The 21,060-nt window shown below is 51.8% G+C and overlaps 1 protein-coding gene across 1 annotated transcript in view; it reads left to right on the top strand.

Moving 5' to 3' along the window:
• The window catches only part of PLXNA2 (plexin A2), a 209,143-nt gene extending 189,607 nt beyond the window's left edge, over positions 1-19,536 (top strand). Inside the window, exons 19-32 of the mRNA XM_024751074.1 lie at positions 657-800; positions 1,076-1,310; positions 3,349-3,491; positions 4,171-4,439; positions 6,324-6,390; positions 6,604-6,750; positions 7,384-7,543; positions 7,906-8,009; positions 11,942-12,041; positions 13,021-13,211; positions 14,580-14,749; positions 17,284-17,496; positions 18,171-18,321; positions 19,011-19,536. Coding sequence (XP_024606842.1) covers positions 657-800; positions 1,076-1,310; positions 3,349-3,491; positions 4,171-4,439; positions 6,324-6,390; positions 6,604-6,750; positions 7,384-7,543; positions 7,906-8,009; positions 11,942-12,041; positions 13,021-13,211; positions 14,580-14,749; positions 17,284-17,496; positions 18,171-18,321; positions 19,011-19,106 — 2,190 coding nt within the window. The 3' untranslated portion in view covers positions 19,107-19,536. The remainder of the gene's footprint in view (positions 1-656; positions 801-1,075; positions 1,311-3,348; positions 3,492-4,170; positions 4,440-6,323; positions 6,391-6,603; positions 6,751-7,383; positions 7,544-7,905; positions 8,010-11,941; positions 12,042-13,020; positions 13,212-14,579; positions 14,750-17,283; positions 17,497-18,170; positions 18,322-19,010) is intronic.
• Positions 19,537-21,060: the final 1,524 nt, after the last annotated feature.

Genomic DNA, 21,060 nt, shown 5'->3' on the forward strand with positions numbered 1-21,060 from the left:
TGTTGTTGCGTTTAATGTTTTCCCAGAGGTCTCTTAGGCTCTCTTCATTTCTTTTCATTCTTCATTCTTTTCATTCTTCTTCATTTCTTTTTCATTCACTGTTCCGCAGCAGTGAATTCTACCATTCTGTCTTCCAGGTCACTTATCTGTTCTTCTGCCTCAGTTATTCTGCTATTCATTCCTTCTAGTGTAGTTTTCATTTCAATTATTGTACTGTTCATCTCTGTTTGTTTGTTCTTTATTTCTTCTAGGTCTTTGTTAAACATTTCTTCCATCTTCTCGCTCTTTGCCTCCATTCTTTTTCTGAGGTCCTGGATCATCCTCACTATCATTATTCTGAATTCTTTTTCTGGAAGGTTGCCTATTTCCACTTCATTAAGTTGTTTTTCTGGGGTTTTATCTTGTTCCTTCTTCTGGTACATAGCCCTCTGCCTTTTCATCTTGTCTGTTTTTCTGTGAATGTGGTTTTTGTTCCACAGGCTGCAGGATTGTAGTTCTTCTTGCTTCTGCTGTCTGCTCTCTGGTGGATGAGGCTATCTAAGAGGATTGTGGAAGCTTCCTGATGGGAGGGACTGGTCTTAATCTCTTTTTAAATAACCAATTAACTTCTGTGCACATGTGTCAATTATTCCTATTAAGATTGCTCTTACCTACAGGGCAAAAACCTCTGCCCTCCTGCTTCTGGAGGGGCCAAACTCAACTACACCGTGCTGATTGGAGAGACCCCATGCACCGTCACTGTGTCCGAGACGCAACTGCTCTGCGAGCCTCCCAACCTCACTGGGCAGCACAAGGTCATGGTGAGTGAACCCTCTTATTGTTCCTCCCCTCCTCATCTTTCATGTATAATCTGTCATAAAGAAAGGGTCTTCAACCTCCTCCATATCTCCTCATCACAAAGTCCTGTATTAAAAGGGGTAGGAGCTAAGAACACAAGAAAAGAAAGGCAGATGATAAGCAGGAAGTTGTTTTGTATCCAGAATGCACTGTGTGGTTGTGGTCTCTCATGCCCTTTCTGAATCGAGAAGGATTGGATGCCAGGGCTCTACAGCGACTGTGTGTGTGCCACGCACAGGTCCACGTGGGTGGCATGGTATTCTCGCCCGGCTCGGTGAGTGTCATCTCAGATAGCTTGCTGACCCTGCCAGCCATCGTCAGCATCGCGGCAGGCGGCAGCCTACTGCTCATCATCGTCATCATTGTGCTCATCGCCTACAAGCGCAAGTCTCGAGAAAATGACCTCACTCTCAAGCGGCTCCAAATGCAGATGGACAACCTGGAGTCCCGTGTGGCCCTGGAGTGTAAGGAAGGTAAGTGGAGGCACTCCCTCGTTTCTGGGACCCTCTTTCCTCACCAGCCTTATTACCCCCCTCCCTAAAACAGCTCTCATCTTTGCTCCCATCTCTTCTACCACAAGCCACCCTGCTCCACTTTGACCTCTGTTTTCCCTTAAACTTCCTTTGCCCTTAAAATGCCCACAGTAAGGCCCCAGACCTGATCCCATTATTCTGTCCCCCTGTGCCCTGACTCATCCCACAGTCTGGCCCAGCCTACTCTCCTTCCCGGGACTGCAGTCTCCCCACAGTCAGAGCCTCCTGGGCCCTGTTGCCTCAGACTCTGGCTCCCCACGTAGGAGTGACAGCTCCTTTTGCCTGGCTGCCTTGGAGCAGCAGGAAAGGTGAGAGCACATGCCCTCCCTTCCACCCCATCCCCTCCCCCACATTGTGGCTTCAGCCAGTACTGCAGGCTGAGCCTCTGAAGGCCACTTGCAGGGCATCCCAGGCTGTGGTGGTGGAGACAGTGTTTCTTCTGTCTCCCAAGCAACCGCAGCTACCTGGTGCCCCCTTGGGCTGAGGACCTGGAAGACTCCCTGGGTAAACATCTCAATTAGGAATCAAAAGACTTCTCCTTTTGCTGCAAACTTCAAGATCAGAACAAGCCCTCTGCTGGATGAAAGGGAAGAGCTGGGCTAGGGCAAAGTGGGCCAGGCTCCTCCCAGCGCCAGGGCTGTGGAGGAGCACGGAGGGCGTCAGGAGACAGGTCTGCCACCAAGGGGAAGCCCCTGTTTGGCCAAGGGCCTGGTGGTCAGGGCTCCCTAAGTCTGGGTTTGGTGGTGTTCTCAGTTTCGTTCGTGTGTGAGTGTGAATGTTAACTATATATAACATAACATTTACCGTTTTAACTTTCTTATCTTTGCACCCTAATGCTCTCTCCACTTCTGTGCACAGAAGTTAACTGGTTATTTAAAAAGAGATTAAGAGGCATTAAGTACATTCACGGTATCGTGTGACCATCACCACCATCCATCTCCAGAACTTCCACATTTTCCCCAACTGAAACTCTGTACTCATGAAACAATAATCCCTCATCCTCCTCTCCCATTTTCTGTCTCTATGAATTTGACTACTCTAGGAAACTCATATAAATGGCATCACACAGTATTTGTCCCTTTGTGTTTGGTTTATTTCATTTAGCATCATGTCTTTAAGGTTCATCCATGTTGTAGCATTTGAGAGAACGTCATTCCTTTTTAAGGCTAAATAATAGTCCATTGGGTATATAAACCACATTTTACTTATCAATTTATCTGTCAATGGACATTTGGGTTGTTTCCACCTTTCGGTATCATGAATAATGCTGCCGTGAACGTGAGGGTACAAGCATCTGTTCAAGTCCCTGCTTTCAGTTCTTTTGGGTGTATATATGTAGGAGAGGAATTGCTGGGTCATTTGGTAATTCTATGTTTAATATTTGGAGGAATCACAAAATTGGTTTCCAGAGCAGCTGTACCACTTTACATTCCCTCTAGCAAGATATGAGGGTTCCAGTTTTTCCACATCCTGGCCAACACATGTTATTTTCCACTTTTTTTATAATAGCCATCCTAATGGGTATGAAGTGGTATCTCATGGTGGTTTTGATTTTCATTTTCCCCCAAGGTTTTTGCATCTTGGTTTATTCTCTTGCTTGGAAAAGGGGAGCAAAGCTACCTATTCTGGTCTTTGTTTGATCTGTCCGACCACTGTCTCTCACCTGCTTCTAGCACCTGTATCACCTGCACGACCCAAGTCGTGGGCTTCCTTTGTTTTAACTACACTTATAATACATAGAAAGAAAATTCAAAATTATAGGTAAGCATAGAGGAGGAAATAATATAAAAATCACCCATAGTCCCAACCACCTAAGAAAGGCAGCCTGGAGATATGTCATCGCCCCTGGAGATGCACCCCTATAACCCTCCCTGTCTCTACACCTGGCCCTTCCCTCCTCCACAAACTTCTCCCGCCTTTCCCTTCCCCATCCTGCATTCCCCTCCTGAGCTTCCCTGTCTCCACTGCACTTTCATAGCTTTTGCCGAGCTCCAGACAGACATCAACGAGCTGACCAGTGACCTGGACCGCTCAGGAATCCCCTACCTGGACTATCGGACCTATGCTATGCGAGTCCTATTCCCCGGCATTGAGGACCATCCCGTCCTGCGTGAGCTGGAGGTAACACCCACCTGCCTTGCCCAGCTGCCCAGCAGGGACGTGGGGCCTGGGTTTCCTAGGAAATACCAATGGGCCCCAGTGCTCAGAAGAAGGTCAGGAGTGAGGAGGAGAAATAGCTTGTAGAAACATCACCATAACGGGGATATTTCCAACCAGGAAAATCACAGCCGGGGGGGCACCCAGGCTCTTTGGGATGATTCCAGGGGAAAGCTGATTATTTGTCATTTTTTAATTAATGACTGAATTAATTAACTAAGATTCTGCCTCATTTCCGAATGGATTTAAGCTGGCTTAAGGAAAGACCTATGATTCTGTGAGGCTTGTTTTTTCATTTCTCAGTTTGTTTTACTAAAGATAATAAACCAGGACAGAGGAGATTAAGGGGAGACTAGTAAACCAAGCTAGTCTGCTGCGGTATCTCCTATTGTGTTGCATCCTTGGGAAAATCAGATGAATAGCATCCTCTCTGAGGTCTCTACCTGGAGCCCAACCCTCTCGACCCAGGGGGAAGTCAGAGCAGACTGCAGACCTCAGGGACCAGTTATTCCTACATCACCGAGGGTGGGGCGGTTACAGGCGTCATGGAGAGGGTCCTATAGCTGGCATCGTCATCAGCCAACACCCTCGCGGAGAGCCAGAAGCTGGTCCTCTGAAGCCACGCCCATCACACCCATCCCAGGTGCAGGGCAACGGCCAGCAACACGTGGAGAAGGCCCTGAAGCTCTTCGCCCAGCTCATCAACAACAAGGTGTTCCTGCTGACCTTCATCCGCACCCTGGAGCTGCAGCGCAGCTTCTCCATGCGGGACCGCGGCAACGTGGCCTCGCTCATCATGACCGGCCTGCAGGGCCGCCTGGAGTACGCTACCGACGTCCTCAAGCAGCTGCTCTCAGACCTCATCGATAAGAACCTGGAGAACAAGAACCACCCCAAGCTGCTTCTCCGGAGGTCTGACCTGCGCCAGGGGCGGGGAGGCATCTAAACAGGGACGTCCGGGGTGGGGGGGGGCAGGGCTGGTTAGTGTGGGTCCCACGAGAAGGCGCCCCTCCCCAGGAAGGCCTGTGTCCCTGCAGCTCCCAGTGCAGAGTCTCATCTTCCTTCGGTCCGGGTGGCTGTGCCGTGTCTGCAGGTGCTGAGCGTGATGCAGGAGCACAGGCCTCAGAGCATCTGAGCTTGAACCCCGGCTCTGCTACCTGCTAGTCGTGTGATCTTGGGCCAGTGATGTGGCCACTCTGCTGTTTAGTTTCCTCGTGAACAAAATGGCACTAATAATACCTGTCTTGAAGTCTCCCTCCCCATGCATCTTGGGTTTCACTGTCCAACACAGTAGCACATGTGACCATTAATTTAAAAGAAAACGTAAAATTCAGTTCCTCCATTGCGCTAAATGCCTCCCAAGGGCTCAGTGGCTGCCATATTGGAAGCACAGATAGAGGCCGTTCCCATCATAGCAGGGGGTCTATTGGACAGCACCCGGCTGGAGATATGGTGTGGCCTCTCCCATCAGTGCCCGGCTTCCTGGATCTGAATCACCAGCATCCACCACCACTCCCTCCTCGGTTGCCATTTTCCTGGCAGGGAAGAGGGTCAGAGACCTTGGCCATCCTTCCCTGAGCCTACCCTCTCTGGGGGCCCTGGGGAGCCCAGCACAGCTTTGGAGCTCAGCTGGCAGCAGGGCTTGGAATGTGCCACCTCCATTTCACTGCCTTCTCGGCAGCCTTCTCCTTGCAAGATCTCAGGCTTCCAGACCCCATGTGGGGTGAGGAGGGAGAAAGAATAGCTTTGTTTTATGAGTACAGAGCCCCCATTCTGCCAATCTGAGCATTAGAAACTCTCATTAAGAACTGTTGTATTTAAATTAGAGCTAATCTCAGGCACAATGCAGGGAGAGGGTGCTGGGAGGGGCCAGGGAGAGAGCCACAATTTCTCCTGCCATTGTCACTCTCTCCCAGGCCCGCATTGCTGAGCAGCCCTGGCAAATGCCTGGGATTTACAGCAACCGGAGGGTGTTATTTGCACCACGTGCAGCGACTTAAAATACCCCTCCGGCATCCCCCTCACTGAGGGTCTGTCACAGCCGCTTCGTTCCTTCGCAGGTCCCCAGATCTGCAGCCTGGGATGATGGGGGTGGGGCAGGACGAGGGGGCGGTGCTTACAGAGGCAGATCCCCTGTCAGCTAAACACTTTCACACACTGCTCTTTACCTGAGGGTCTGGGATCCACGGCCCCGCAGGACAGTGATGACAGCGAGCAGGTATATGCAGAGCAGCGAGCAGGTATATGTTGTCATTCAACCTTGACAACAACCCTGTGGGATAGATGATGATGATGGTTATTACTATTATCATCCCCATTTAGACATGGGGAAACTGAACCCAGAGAGAGGAAATGACTCACTCAAGATCACACAGGCCAGTACGCAGCAGAGTCAGGATTTGAACCCAGGCAGTCTGACTCTGGAGGGAAAGGTATACCAGGGACCTTGTGGACATGCAAATATTCAGACATGCAGGAAATCCCAAAGGGACATAGAAACTCCATCACCCTGAGGCTGGAAGAGGGTAAGAGGATGGTATTCTTGGTCCCTGTGTCTGCAGACCCATAGCACCACTCCATTTTTGCTGGAAATTGAGGTCCAGAAAGAAGCCTCTAGCCCAAGGTCTCACTTCTCATTACTGGTAGCGTTGGGACAGGACACAGTGTCCTGGCCCCCAGCCCTGGCTTCTTTCGTGCCCTTGTTCTCTTGAACCCTGGTCCACACAACAAGCTAGGCACACCCCCACCCTTAGACCCCTCCATAAAGGACTGCCCTTATCCCTTCTGCCTCCCCAGGACAGAGTCCGTGGCTGAGAAGATGCTGACCAATTGGTTTGCCTTCCTCCTGCACAAGTTCCTGAAGGTGAGACTGGGAGTGAGACAGGAACTGGGAGCTGAGAGCAAGATGGGGAGCTGCCCCTCTGAGCCTGGCCATCAGGGCTGCATGGGGACCACCCCTTAGGAACAGAAACCTACCTGGCTGGGTGCCCCAAAGCCAAGCGGGCCTAGAAATAGGGTCAGGAGAGGGGGGAAGGAGGCTGGTACCCCGCCACCTACGCCCTGCGTCCGCCCACAGGAGTGTGCGGGGGAGCCGCTCTTCATGCTGCACTGCGCCATCAAGCAGCAGATGGAGAAGGGCCCCATCGATGCCATCACGGGCGAGGCCCGCTACTCCCTGAGTGAGGACAAGCTCATCCGGCAGCAGATGGAGTACAAGACCCTGGTGAGGAGGCAGGAAGCCCAGGGGACAGCACGGACCTCCTGCCTCTAATCCGTGCTCTGCCTTCTCACCACAAAGACAGTTTGAGGGGTCAATAACGAGGCTGGGAGTCCGGCCTGGGGGCCAGTCCAGGGGGCATGCCAAGTGTCCCGAGGGCGGACACACAGGCCTGGGCCCCTCCTCCCCTATCTCACTGGGTGGGCCTAAAGAGCTTGCATTGCCTGCATTTACCCTAGATCACTCAGCATTAGCTGTGGGGAAATTAGCATTACGGGGAAGAAGTCTGCTGATCTCTAATATAGAGGCTTCGGGGAAGTGGGAGGCCAGCCCTTGAAACACCTGGAGGCACCCCTGATCCCCCAGGCTGTCTCCACCCAGGATGACAGCCTCCCCTAAGCCATCAGGGGCTAGAAAATAGAGTCCTGTCCCTCTGAGAAAGAGAGGTGGGCAGAAGGACTCAAGCTGTCATTGGCAGATGGCTGGAAGGTGAGAGAAACTGAGACACAGACAGAGGGACACCCGTTTCTCCTGTGAGGAGGGGGCGCCTGGGTAAGAGAAGGCTCCAGGGCCTCACGCCCTCTCCCCCGAATGGCTCCTTCAACTCGCATCCTGTCCCTCTTCCATCGCCACCTGTAGATCCTGAACTGCGTCAACCCTGACAACGAGAACAGTCCGGAGATCCCAGTGAAGGTGTTGAACTGTGACACCATCACGCAGGTCAAAGAGAAGATTCTCGATGCCGTCTACAAGAACGTGCCCTACTCCCAGCGGCCGAGGGCTGTTGACATGGATTTGGGTAGGAAACCTGGCCTTGGAGTGTGAGGGCAGCTTCCAGGAGGGCATTTGGGCTATGGCAGGGGTTGGGGGGTGGGGGAAGCCCTGCCCCGCAGACAGCCCCTCGTCGGGGCATGACTGGGTCCCGTCCAGGTGAGAGACCAGGTGAAATGCATGCCTGAAACACTGCCCACTCAGATGTGGCCACCTCTGGGGAGGCCCATGCTTTTGCCAGCATTGATACCCCCGGAGACCCAGACGCCTGAAACACTGTCATTGCACCAGCTTGAGGGAGCCGGGGTTGCCAGGCCCCTAGAGGACCCCACGACTGGGCAGTCCCGGCCCCCGCCCCTCACACTGCTCCTGCACCACCCCTCCACCCAGAGTGGCGTCAAGGCCGGATTGCCCGGGTCGTGCTGCAGGACGAGGACATCACCACCAAGATTGAGGGTGACTGGAAGCGGCTCAACACGCTAATGCACTATCAGGTGAGGGCAGGGCTTTGCGTCAGGGACCCCTGCCCTCCCAGAATGCCCCCTCCTTCTAAGGTTTGCTCTAAGGCCCTCAAAGCCCTAAAAGGGTTCTCTTATCTCCCCTCTCCACCTCCTGCCTGAGTCTAGAGCAGTGATTCTCAGCCACAGCTGCTGATTAGAATCACTGGGGGAAGCTGTCGAAAACACGAGTGTCCAGACTCACCCTGAGAAACTGACTGAACTGGTGTGGGGTTGGGCTGGACATTCCTATCCTGTACAGAGTGTAGCTCTTCGCCTGCAGAAAAATGGCATCTTTCACAGACAGCGGCGTAGTCTCCCGCTGCTTTCTCTTTGCTTTCTTACTAACGCGGCTTACACGTCTCACCTGCAACGAAGCAGGGACTTGGGTCTTATATTCTGCCACTTGCTAGCTGGTGTCCCTGGGGAAGTTGCTTAAGCCCTCATTCTTCTCATCTGTAAAATGGAGTTAATGTGATCCCTGCCCCATAAAGTTGTGAGGAATAGATTGAATATAGTAGGTAGAGTGTTTAGCACACCGGCAGACACATTGAATGGAACAGTCAAAAAAAAAAAAAAAAATCTCAGCAAAAGAACAAAAGATCCCGAGAGGTATCTACTCTCACCCCCCCTTGCTTCTAATGGTAACCATTCACAGCTGGGGGTCTCTGTAAGATTAAGCGCCGGTAGGCTGGTTGGGATTCGAAAAACATACTAAAATAGAAGCTGGAGATGAGCAACAGTGAGGGAAATTAAACCAACCAGAGGAAGCGCCTTGGGCAGCAGGACCCTGTGGGATTGCCTGGTTAATAACATGATCCTCTGTCCCTGCCTCACACGGGGAGGGTGCGGAGGGGCTGGCAGGCTGGATTCTTAAGCACTGAGTTGCCAACGACCAGGAGGCTGGGGGTCCTAACAGCCAGCAGGACCTGCCTGGGAGCCTCTTGGGGCACAGAGGAAAGAGAGGGGCACTGAGGAAACCCCAGAATGCTCCCTTCCAGGCTCCATCCCCCTTACTGGCCTGCATTTCCCATGCTGACAGTCTGCCTGGACCCCCTCCCTAAATGGAGTAAGTGTGGTATAGTGGGCAGAGAAAAGGATTTGTGAGTTCTATTTAAACCCCTGCTTCCCCACTCACTGGTGATGTGACTTTAATCTCCCTAAACCTTGGGCTCCTCATCAGTAAATGGAGATATGACCCCAAATTGTGAAGGTGGTTGGAGAAACCACAGGTGAGGTATACCAGGATGTATATACCACTCCATAGTAGCTATAATCACTCTGTTGATTCCACCCCAGCCCCCAGCCCCACTTCACACTGGGCTTAGTAGAACAGTTTTAATGAACCAATTAGAACCAAAGAAGAAAGTGCAAAAGAAATGAGCATTACGCCCCGAAATTGTAAGTTTCTCCAGGGCAGGAATGGGGCCGCTCTTCTGTCTTTGGTGCTCTAATGCTTGTTACTGGTCTGTCTGTCCTATGACTCCCAATCTGAAGAATGGAATATTCTGTTCTAACAGTGCTCATCTTACAGAGCACTTTGAATTCCCCGATGTCATTTATCATTCATGTATTCATTCATTCCTCAAATATTTACCGAGCTTTACTTCGTGCAAGGCTCTTCCCACACGCTAGCCCTGAGTGACAGGGGACAAGAGGGATTATTCTTCCCTTTGGGAGACAATGATGATGATGATGTCCATAATAGCAACAGCAATACCAGCAGTTACTGAGTGTCACTGGGCGCCCGGCACCACTGCTCCCAGCCTCTACGTGTCCTAATGCCTTTAATCCTCACAACAAACCTAGACTCGATTATTATCCCCTTTGACACATGAGACAACTGAGGGGCAGAGAAGTTAAGTGACTTTCCCGAAGTCATGTAGCCACGAAGTGCAGAGGCAGGGTCAGACCCAGCCAGGCATCTTGCCCACGGGTTTGCATCACCTGTTGGTCAAGAGAAAGACTGGAGACTAAGGACAAGGGAGATTTAGTGATGAGACCTGGAATTCAGTTGAACTGTGGTCATTCCAGTCACCTTGTGAATCTCCCTTTAGGTGACAACAAGCCATAAATGATAACATAATCTGTTCTCCCTGGGAGAATAAACCCTTGCTCCTGCCAGGCTTACGTGTATCATTTCAATTGCAAAGAGAGTTCCTGAAAGTCCTAGGTGGGGAGTTCCCCCCTTTTTTTTTTTTTTTGCGGTACGCGGGCCTCTCACTGCTGTGGCCTCTCTCATTGCGGAGCACGGGAGGCTACGGACACGCAGGCTCAGCAGCCATGGCTCACGGGCCCAGCTGCTCTGCGACATGTAGAATCCTCCCGGACCGGGGCACGAACCCGTGTCCCCTGCATCGGCAGGTGGACTCTCAACCACTGCGCCGCCAGGGGAGCCCCCCCTCCTTTACAGACCTAGTGCTGATGGTACAAGCTGCCTGCAGTCTGGGGAGCCACCCCAACTGGGAAGTAACTACGCATTGGCATCTTCCAGACAACTGTGAAGAGCCCTGGACCCTGCAGCTTTATGCCATCAAGTCAAAGCATCAACAACCTCTTGTTACCCTCCCAGGAGTCAAAGGTCCTTGGAGCCCCTACAGGAGAAAAATCTGCATAATCTTAATTAACAAAGAGATTTTTTAAAACTTCCCGGGTTCCCGCGGATTTATAGGGAGGGTGAAATTAAACACCACTACTAAAACTGGCTATCAGGGAATCTCGTTAGTGCTAATGTTCACTTATAGTTTGACTTCCCAACATTTAATTTTTTTTTTGGTGGGAGAGAGGGACTGACAATTTAAGACCCAGAAAGATGGTTTTACGACTGGTGCAGCCATAAGTCAAACTTATAAAGTTCATAAAAATTGTTAAAGTAAAAAATAGTTTAATAGGAATGTTTTATGGCCCATAACATTATTATAGCTGTTTTATTCCCTCTGCATTAGGGGTTTAATTGGATCGCCACAATTCTGGGGATTCTCTGTTTTTATTGGATGGAGGGTAACCTTAAATGAAAATGGCCCCAAATGTCTTCAATATGGCTCCTCATTTATCAGCCCTTTCCCTGCAGGCTGGGTGCTGAGCCTGGGCAACCTCACAGGGGACAGGCAAGACACCTTCTTTCTTGCTGACTCCCCAAGAGCAGCTGCCTTGTGGTAAAGCCCCTCAAGGTGACTGGGCCACTATAGGACCCAGGCCAGAAAGAAATCAGAACCGAAAGGGAAAATGGGCTTCAGACCAGTGTGTCTTGAAATAAAATCCCAAATTAGGATGCAATGAGGAGAACATGTGCTCTGGAGCCTGACAGTCCGGGCGACAAATTTTGGCTCTATCGTGTGTTAGGTGTGCGAACTTGAAGGTGTCGTTTAGCTTCTCAATGCTTCAGTTCCTCATCTCTAAAATGGGGATAGTTGTATGTAACTCACAGAGCTCAAGGCAGGCTGGGCTACACTAGCTCCCTCTAATAGAAATACAATGCAAGCCACACGTATAACTTTACATTCTTTACTAGTCACGTTTAAAAAGTAAGAATAAGCGGATGAATGTAATGTTAATGTTTTATTTAACACAACTGAACTAAAATAATTGTCATTTGAATATGTAATCAATATAAACATTATTAATGAGACAGTTTGTATACTTTTATTCATCCTAAGTCATTGAAATCCAGTGCGTATTGTATATTTATAGCGTACCTGAGCTCAGACACTTACAGGGCATCTCCCTTTGGACTGATTGGATTGCAAGAGCCCAATAGCCACAGGTGGCAAGTAGCTACCATATTGAAAAGCAGGAATTGTTATTTGTAGCATTTCTGATCTCCTTACGCTCTACCTAAACCCATTCCATAGCTTTCTAGAAGTACTTGACAATCTTATTCCCCAAGATACCAACATTCACCTGAACTGTGTCTCTCATACCCTTCTCAGGTATCAGACAGATCGGTGGTGGCTCTGGTCCCCAAACAGACCTCCTCCTACAACATCCCTGCCTCTGCCAGCATCTCCCGGACGTCCATCAGCAGATACGGTGAGGACCAGAAAGGTAGCCTGGGCAGCCAGTGCTGTCTTCTGTGGCCCCCAGGGGCTACTCACCGTCCCTTCTGACAGCAGGAGCCCCATGCTGCTGCCAGCCTGCAGTCAAAGGCTTCCCTTTCTCCCTGGACCAGTCATCCTCGGAGCAGCCTGTCTCCTCAGAGCTGTGGCAGCAGGTGGTACCCGGCACCTCTCCTTTGATAGCCCAGGTCTGATGAAGGAGTTTGAAGGGCCCACACCCAGGGAGGCTCTTGGATGGGGGGGTTCACATAACCCAGTCCCAGTTTATGCTTATCGTCCTGACTGAATTATTAACAGTGCCCCCTTTAGCTCTCAGTCATGTCCCAATTTGGGCAGTCAATTGGCCATCCTAGCCCTTCCACCCCTGAGGAGTGCTAGGGCCCCCAGTGCCCTCTGGGCAATGAGGTTGTGGTGTTTCACTCTCTCTGACTCTGTTTCCTCTGGTTCTGTATAGCACTAGGCTTTGGGCTGTCCAGCTGAAGGACACCCTCAGGACTGAAGCTGGCAGCTCCAAAAGGGGCTCAGACAATTTTATCTTCTGGGCCCCAAGTAAGAAGGAACTCATCGACTCCCGAGAGGGAGCATTTCCACTCACAGCCCTTAGTATCCAGACTTTTATTAAAGCCTCTATGAGAATATCTGGTTGACATTTTCCCTATTGATTGTTCTTTGCTCGAAGCATCCGGGAATGAGGGACTCCTAAATTCCCAAGGGCCACTCCAGCTCACAGAATTTCTAGGTCCTCTTTTGACGAAAAGATTTCAGGCTGTTCTCATGCCAACCAAGGATCGATAAAATAACCCACCAAATATGAAACCCCAAGGGTCCCCTTCCAATTGAAACTGGTTTATTCTGAGTGAGTGCAGCAGGTGGGCAGGGATTCTAGAAGGATTCTACAAGCCAGGATGATACAATTAGTCGCTCACAGGCCTCCACTGCCCCCTTCTCCTCAGACTCCTCCTTCAGGTACACAGGCAGTCCCGACAGCCTGCGGTCTCGGGCCCCCATGATCACCCCAGACCTGGAGAGTGGGGTCAAGGTGTGGCATCTGGTGAAGAATCACGACCATGGGGACCAGAAGGAGGGTGACCGGGGCAGCAAAATGGTGTCCGAGATCTACCTGACCCGGCTGTTGGCCACCAAGGTAATTCCTGCCCTGCCCAGCCCGGGGAAGGCCTCTTCAGTGGTGTGTCCTACCCCCCACCCAGCCCACAGCATAGGAAGGACAGCATGGAGTCTGTCCTTCAAGGTAACGCATTTGGACAAGCAGGCCCAGGTCTGGGGCAGGCTTCCCAGGAGATCAGGCCACTGCTGTTCTCTACCCTTTGGCAAAAATCACAATGACATCTTTCCTCCTGGCTCACCCTACAGGACCGCCATTACTCCTCAGAGGATCGACGGTCTCACCTCGGGCCCCTACACCCCTTAGGAAATCATTGGGGTTTTCTATTGGTATTAGATGGACAGATATGCCAGCTTCCTCCATCAGTGTCTTTTCTACCCACTTTCTGGCCACAGTGTGAGGAAAAGCGTGAAGGCCCTGTCCTTCTGGTGTCCAAGAGAAGGCTTCCCTTTCCCCATCCCATCTCATCTAACCCCAGATGCTCATGGAAGCGAGGCAGCAGCAGTGCTGGAAGCTATGATCTAAAGCTGTGTTCTAGCCTCCCTAGCAGAGAAAAGTTTGCCTGTATATGCATAGCAATCATCCAGCCCGTATTTGCCAGGACTGTCCCCCACTGACCCCACAAAAATGTGGCTGAAATTCTAATACAGTGGCATCTCAGATTTGCTCCCTGAAGTGCCTCAGAAATACACCATCAGACCATGCGTCTCAAATTTTGCTTTGCCTAATATGCTAATAAGAGACCAACAAAGAGACACCAAAAGGTTGGACATTTTCCTGACCTTCAGAGGTGATTTTTGAACGAGCAAACTGTGGACCCCAGGCCCAGCCTTGTCCCTGCCCCAGGTACCCTCCAAGGCCCTGTGATCAGGGCTGTGTCTCAGTGTTCTTGGACCTGGACCCTTCACCCAGTTCCCACTCCAGACACCGCTTATCCCAGGCCGCTAACATGGTGAGCCCTTCACACCTTCCCGTGAGACCCTCTGCAGTCCTGCCCTGTTCCCGCTGGAAAGCTCCAGCCCTCCATTTTGTTCTTTAGACACCCTCTCGTACCAGCCTGTGCCCTTCATTCCCCGTTGGAAGCCTGGGCTCAGAGCATTTACTGTCTTCAGTCAGACTCCCCACACCCACACCCGCCTGCCACGGACACAAGCAGAAATGTGGCATGTGGCCGCAGGTTGGAGGAGGTTCTGGCCAGGAATCTGCAGCCCATTCAGTCCCTCCCACCTCCCTAACACCCACCCCCACCCCCACTCCCACCACACTCTGCACAGCCTGGCGTTGTAGACAAATCTCCAAGGCAGGATCGGTCCAAGGCACCATCTGGTCTGCCCGCCTGCTGCCCGTCCCCCTCCCCCACCTCATACTTTCCCACCACCCCTCCACCAGGGCACGCTGCAGAAGTTCGTGGACGACTTGTTTGAGACCTTGTTCAGCACCGTGCACCGGGGCAGCGCTCTCCCCCTGGCCATCAAGTACATGTTCGATTTCCTGGATGAGCAGGCGGACAGACACAGCATCCACGACACAGATGTGCGGCACACCTGGAAGAGCAACTGGTAACCCCCTGGGGAGCCCAGGGAGGGCTGCAGCCTGGCGAGGCTGCAAGCTGCGGGGCGTGAGAACTAGCAGGGACCAGGGAGATGGGCGGAGCCTGTTCTCTGCTGTGGCTGAGTAATCCAAGGCTCCCGGGACAAACATATGCTCCGCAGAGCAGATGTGGTCCCCAGGCGCCAAGTGGGCCCTGCTGGGCATAGAGCCTGGCACCAGGACAGAGCCCTGCCCTTCCAGGCTCAGAGCCTTCTCCGGGACGTGCCTCGTCCTCCCTAACTTCTGGTTCTTAGGAAAGGGAGCTGGAGGAACCTGCACAAAGAGCCACGTCTGAGACCTAGCAGCAGAGCTTCACAGACAGGCGTTGTGGGGCATTCTGAGCACGGCAGAACCTAAGGCACTTCCTGAAATGGGGAAGCCCTGAATTAAACTTAGACCCTGGGGAAGTTGGCCAGTGCTGGGAGAGAGCTTGCACCTGCTGTAGACTTGAGCCCACTAACTACGAGGTTGTCATTGCAAACGTGATCCCTTGAGGCCAAGTGATTACCCAGGCGCCATGGCTTTCAGGAAGCAGCAGGCAGGAGGTCCTGCAGGCGTGACTGTCTCCCCTAAGGTAACCTCCGCAGCCAAACCCAGCAGTGGGAGAAACAGCTCCTGCGGGCTCTTCACGCAAGACGTTTCTCTCCTGGGTTTTGAACCTGGACCACAGACCACGCTGAAGACCGACTTTCAGGTCACAAAGGGCCTGGCCAAGAGCCGGAGTAAAAGCCTTCCTTCAGGAAAAGAGCACAGAGAGGGGAGAGAGGGAGTCCAGGCATTTGGGTTGGGCAGACAGCCCACACAGCTGTCTGGAGTCAGCCATCTCCTCGGAAAACAGAGCCGGCACAGATGGGCCCCGGCTGTTATTTGGAAATCAAAAGTCCTAGCAACCAGCAAAACACTTTGGAAAAACCCAACCCCGAACCCCATATATTCCTTCTTTTCTGGGGTGTTGTGGTTGCCAAGCGCTCCAAAGTCTGCAGCTTTGATCACAGTGGAGTGAAATGAAGAGGCTCTGGTGGTCGTGGGGTGAGGAGCCTCCAGTGCACGTCACTGGGACAGGCCTTTCATTCATCTGCATTCCCAGGGCCAGGGCCATGGCTGTTCCCTTTGCTTAAGCGGATCCTCAGTCCAGCGCTGGGAGTGGCAATTTCAAGGGAATCGAGAGGATGTTCTGGATTATCCCCATCTCTGTGCCCTCTGTTTCTGGCCAGGCCCAAGTCATACAAATGCTCTAACCTGGAGAGCAGACTCTGCAGTTGTGGTGGGGAGAGTCCCCTTAGCCAGACCTCAGGTCCCTAATGTCCAAGGAAAGACTATTAGAAGCTTCCAAAGCTGCCGGGGGAAGGGGAGGTAGAAGAGAGGAGTCACCTCTCAGCCCAGGCCACTCCCTCCAGGTTAAGGAAAGTGAGTGATCCCGTTACATTTGGAAAGATAAGCAGAAATCATAATGGAAGGACTTGGAGTGGGCACAGCTGATCTTTCCCAAGACTTGGCATGAACTGAGACATTTGGGAAAGTTTGGGGTCCAGGAGAATCAAGAGAAAATGAAGGAGACGGGGGAGGTAGGTTGGATGGCTGAAACATCTCAGGCCCGAAGGACAAGCCGGGGACAGGGCTCATTCCACAGAGGATCCAAAAGAGTTAAGGGCCTGCAGGCAGCTGGAGGAGAGGGCCAAGTTGGAAAAGGCAGCAGAAACAGCAGCTGTTCTGGTTTTGAAGGGGAGTAAATGGACTTATCCTCCTTATGGCCTAAGGAGCAGAGAAAAAGCATTCTCCTCCGATTATAAATTCCCAAGTTGCAGAAAGAACTCTCCTAACGACTGATCAGTTCCTCTTGAGGTGGGAAAAACTCGGAGTCCTAGTGAGTCATTCCCAGCGTGCCAACAATGGCCTCCTCTTCTTCCTCTGCCCCTGACCAGATCCGAGAAGGCCCCGGGGAGAGTCGTGAAAGAACTGCCCCCAGGGGAGCCCATTCCTCAGCCCAGCCAGGCCGGGCCAGCCCTGGGAAGCGGCTGGGCGGCCGGGCCGGGTGGGGAGCACAGGTGGCGCCCTTTGTGCCCACTCGGAGCCCGTGCTGGGGCTGCCACTGCATCCTTCTGGATAATGGCCACAGGCATTGGGAAGGGACTCCGGGAGCCTGGGGGCTTTGTTTGAAGCTCTGAGAAAACTGTGCAGCCCTCTGTACTTGGGCTTACCTGGGGACACAGAGGCCTTTGGAAAAGACCTCCAGGAGGGAACGAAGCCACCCACGCCCACCTCTCAGTTGTTAGAGAACAGGGTCAGCACCCCATTAGGGTGCAATAGTGCCTCTCCTTTTCTCCCAGCGTCAGTAACAGCTTAGCCTAAATTGGCAGCCCTGGCTGGACCAGTTTCCTGTGACTTCATTCTCTTGCCCTTCCAGAGAGAATTTGGCATTTGCGGGGGAGGGAGGAATGTTAGTGAACAGCATGGGGCACGGCCAAGGTACAGCCCTGAGACTCTGCTCTGCTGTTTCCTACAGCCTCCCTCTGCGCTTCTGGGTGAACGTGATCAAGAACCCCCAGTTTGTCTTTGACATCCACAAGGGCAGCATCACGGACGCCTGCCTCTCTGTGGTGGCCCAGACCTTCATGGACTCTTGTTCAACATCAGAGCACCGGCTGGGCAAGGACTCCCCTTCCAACAAGCTGCTCTATGCCAAGGACATCCCCAGCTACAAGAGCTGGGTGGAAAGGTCAGTAGCACCCTCAGGACAGGCCCGTGGCCCTGAATGCCTGCTGCATTCCCTCCTCTGGGCTTCACTGACCGAGGACTCAAAACCATGTTTGTGGTGCCTTTGGGACCTCACGATCACCTTTTTCTCTCTTGTCCAAAGTTCCTGCTGGGGGAAGAAAGGGAAGCTTTGTACCCTTCAAGTCAGATCATTAGCATTCTAATTACCATTTACTGAGCACATGCTAAGCACCCAGCACTGTGATAAAGATGTTGTATGTATCACCTCACTAAAATATCCAGCAGAGTTGTAAAGTAGGTATTATTATCATCCCCATTTTACTGAGGAGGAAACTGAAGCACAGAGAGGCAAAATAACTTACCCAAGGTCACACAGCTAGCAGGTAGCAGAGCTGGAATTTGAATACAAGGAGTCTGGTCAGAGTCTGGGCTTTTAACTGCCCTGGAAAGTTAGTCGTTAGGGAGAACCAGTCTCCAGGCCCCAACCTTAGGGAAAACCAGCCTCCAGGCCCCAACCTCAGCTTGAGGGAAGAGGCCAGAGGAAGCTTCGTCAGAAGAGAAGTAGGGAAGCAGGAGCAGTTGGGGACAACTGTGGTCTCAAGGGTTCTGGGGCCAGGGTAGGTATAGGCAGTATTTGCTGAGTCCCCACCAAGGAGCCTGTCCTCTGTATGGCAGATACTACGCAGACATCGCCAAGCTCCCCGCCATCAGTGACCAGGACATGAACGCCTACCTCGCCGAGCAGTCCCGCCTGCACGCCGTGGAGTTCAACATGCTGAGTGCCCTCAATGAGATCTACTCCTACGTCAGCAAGTACAGCGAAGAAGTGAGTCAGGGCCCTGGGAAGGACGCACCCAGGGGGCAAAGCAGGTTAAACAAAAAGCAGGGCTCCATCCTTTAGTAACAGCAACGGAGGGTAATTCAGAAAACACATTCACGGAGTCAAAAAGTCATCACCGTGCTTTTAGAAGGCAGCCGATCCTCTCCTGATTCATTCAGCGCTTTCTCACACCTTCCACTGTCTTGCCTTCATTGTTCATGCAATATACCACGCCTTTATTTAATAATGTAATTGTTTTTCAGTTCAAAGTGTACGATTAATTTCACCCAGTCTTAAACAATGAATCAGACCCTTCTTTGCAGTTGGGCAGATGCTGTCAGTTACATTTCAGACGGACAGGTGGACATGACTAGATCCTGAAGAGGACAGCTCCAGAGAATTCACAAGTCATGCGTTAGCACTGTACCTGAACATGATCGTAGTAATAATAATAGCTAACACGTAGTACTTGCTATAGGCTAAATGTCATTTTAAATACTTTAGATGTGTACATACACACACATACATGTATGTATGACATATGTATGTCATACATACATTCAATTAATCATTTACATTATTTACGGTTATATTCATTAGGGCAGAATGGAAAGGCAGATAGAAGGATATAGGATTCTGGAAAATGGCCTCTTCCATGCTGAGTCTGCCCCCCCCACTTCGCTTTTCTTCCTCAGCTCATTGGGGCACTCCAGCAAGACGAGCAGGCCCGGCGACAGCGGCTGGCATACAAGGTGGAACAGCTCATACACGCCATGTCCATTGAGAGCTGAGCGATGGAGCCTCCTGTTCCTGGGAAGAGGGACCCGTGAAAGCTGTCACACTGGGCATCTCAGAAGGAAGGACAAGTGAAGGGGATCAGGCCCCAGCGCTCGCTGTCCCCTGAGAACCCCTCCCGGGGAGAGGGGAGGACCCCTCTCCCCACGCCAGCCAAGTTCCGTCACAGCCTGTTCCTGCAGGGAGAGACCGGGGGTGTCATCCACCCCATCCCCCCCGCGGCGAGGACGAGAGGGACGCCAGGACCCAGAAGAGGTGGCTCTTCAAGCTGAGAGGCACGACTGAGCGCGGTTCTGCCTCTGTGACTGCTGCTTTGCATGAAAACTCATTCAGTGTATATTGGGGAAATAATGAGAACTTTATTTAATTTTTTTTTAAGAAAAAGGAAAACCAGAAATAAAACAAAACAAAAAGCTTCCCTGTTCATCCCGTCCAACTTTCGTTTAATTCTGATTTCTGTCCCCCTTCCTTCTTTTACCCCTGTCCCTCCTTCCTCGTATAACTCCTGGTTCCCAATGCTGGAAAAAGCCTACAGAGAGATGCTGAGAGCAAGCAGAGGGAAAAATGATTGTTTCCTTAACTTTGGAATTGTTTTTTTTAAAAAAGTGAGGAGAAGAATGAGCACAAGTTGGCACTAAACACTTCGCAAAAAGAGAGGCCAGTGAGACCCGAAATTATCCCGGCAGCCGTAAGAGGTGGGGAAGGACTCACTAGCCTTTGCACAAGTGGCAAAGCCATCGAGCGGCTCCACCTGGCTGACTGGAAACAGCTTTACATACGCACACCTGTGTATTCTCATCTCCAGAGGACGTATGTGTCTGTCGAGTACCAATGCATTTTGCTACTGTTTGGTTGTTTTGTTTTATTTAATCCCAAACCTCAACAAATGAGGAGCTGATTTTGGTACTTTTCCTTTGGGTTTCCCTAAAGTTACTACCAGAAGTGGGGGAGAGGTGGGCCTCTCCGAGACCAGAGGCCTGGCCTCCCTGAGGATGCTGGGCAGCTCTGCCTTACATCCGTCACTGTCATAAACCAGGCACCCTGGGGAAAGGCCTTGGAGGCGCGTGGGCCAGGCCTCCAGGAGATTCCATTTGAGAGCTGACCTGGGGATATGGGTGTTTGGCTTTGGATTCTGCTCCAATCCGCCAGTGGTTTCTTGCAATTAAAAAGAAAACAAAACTCAAACACTGTTTACAGCAAGCAATACTTGAAGAGCATAGGTTCGAGAAGCTGCAGTATTTATTGTTGTGCTTTCTGTCTTTTATTCTCTCGTGCCTAGAGAGGGGAGACAACCCTTCGCTCGTATGCGGAAGCTCCTGATCGTCTGAGCACTGGCCTCGGTAGAGATGACTGTAGCATCCCCATGTTATGTCTTCTTCGGCCTCTCTTTCTGCCTCTCATGTCCTTATGAGTTTGAAGGACAAGTGGGCAGCTTCTCTCTCTCCTGCTGACACCTAAATCCATGGATGACCATCCGTCCTGAGTGTAGTTTCCAAATAAAGAGACCAAAGTTCCACACCCTGGTCCTGAGGCCCCATGGAAGGCAGTGGGAGGCATCCAGAGGAAGACACCTCCGCTGGTGCAGGACCCTAGTGACCGGACAGCCACCAGGGTTTCCGGGCCTCCCACCCTGGCAAGAATCCAAGCAGCCAGCTCCAACTTCTCCGCAGGCAGCGTTGGAGTGAGTGTTAAGGAGGACAAGAGAAAGGCAAAGGGGTGGGAAGGGAGGCAGCAGGAGAGGACCAGCCTACCCTTCCCACCTTCTACTTTACAAGGGGCTGCAATGCTGGGAATCGGGTCCAGCCACCCCCAGCGATACCAGACCAGGGTCATTTCCTCTGTAATTAACTCTGGGCCCTGGCTTCTCTGTGCCCTGATTTACCTCCAAACACTTCCAATTTCCAAAAGCTCTGCTGACCACATTGGATTGCCAGGAAAGGGCCGGGGGAG

The sequence above is a fragment of the Neophocaena asiaeorientalis genome, unplaced genomic scaffold, assembly GCF_003031525.2.
Source record: "Neophocaena asiaeorientalis asiaeorientalis breed wild unplaced genomic scaffold, Neophocaena_asiaeorientalis_V1.1 scaffold67, whole genome shotgun sequence".
NCBI lineage: Eukaryota > Metazoa > Chordata > Mammalia > Artiodactyla > Phocoenidae > Neophocaena > Neophocaena asiaeorientalis.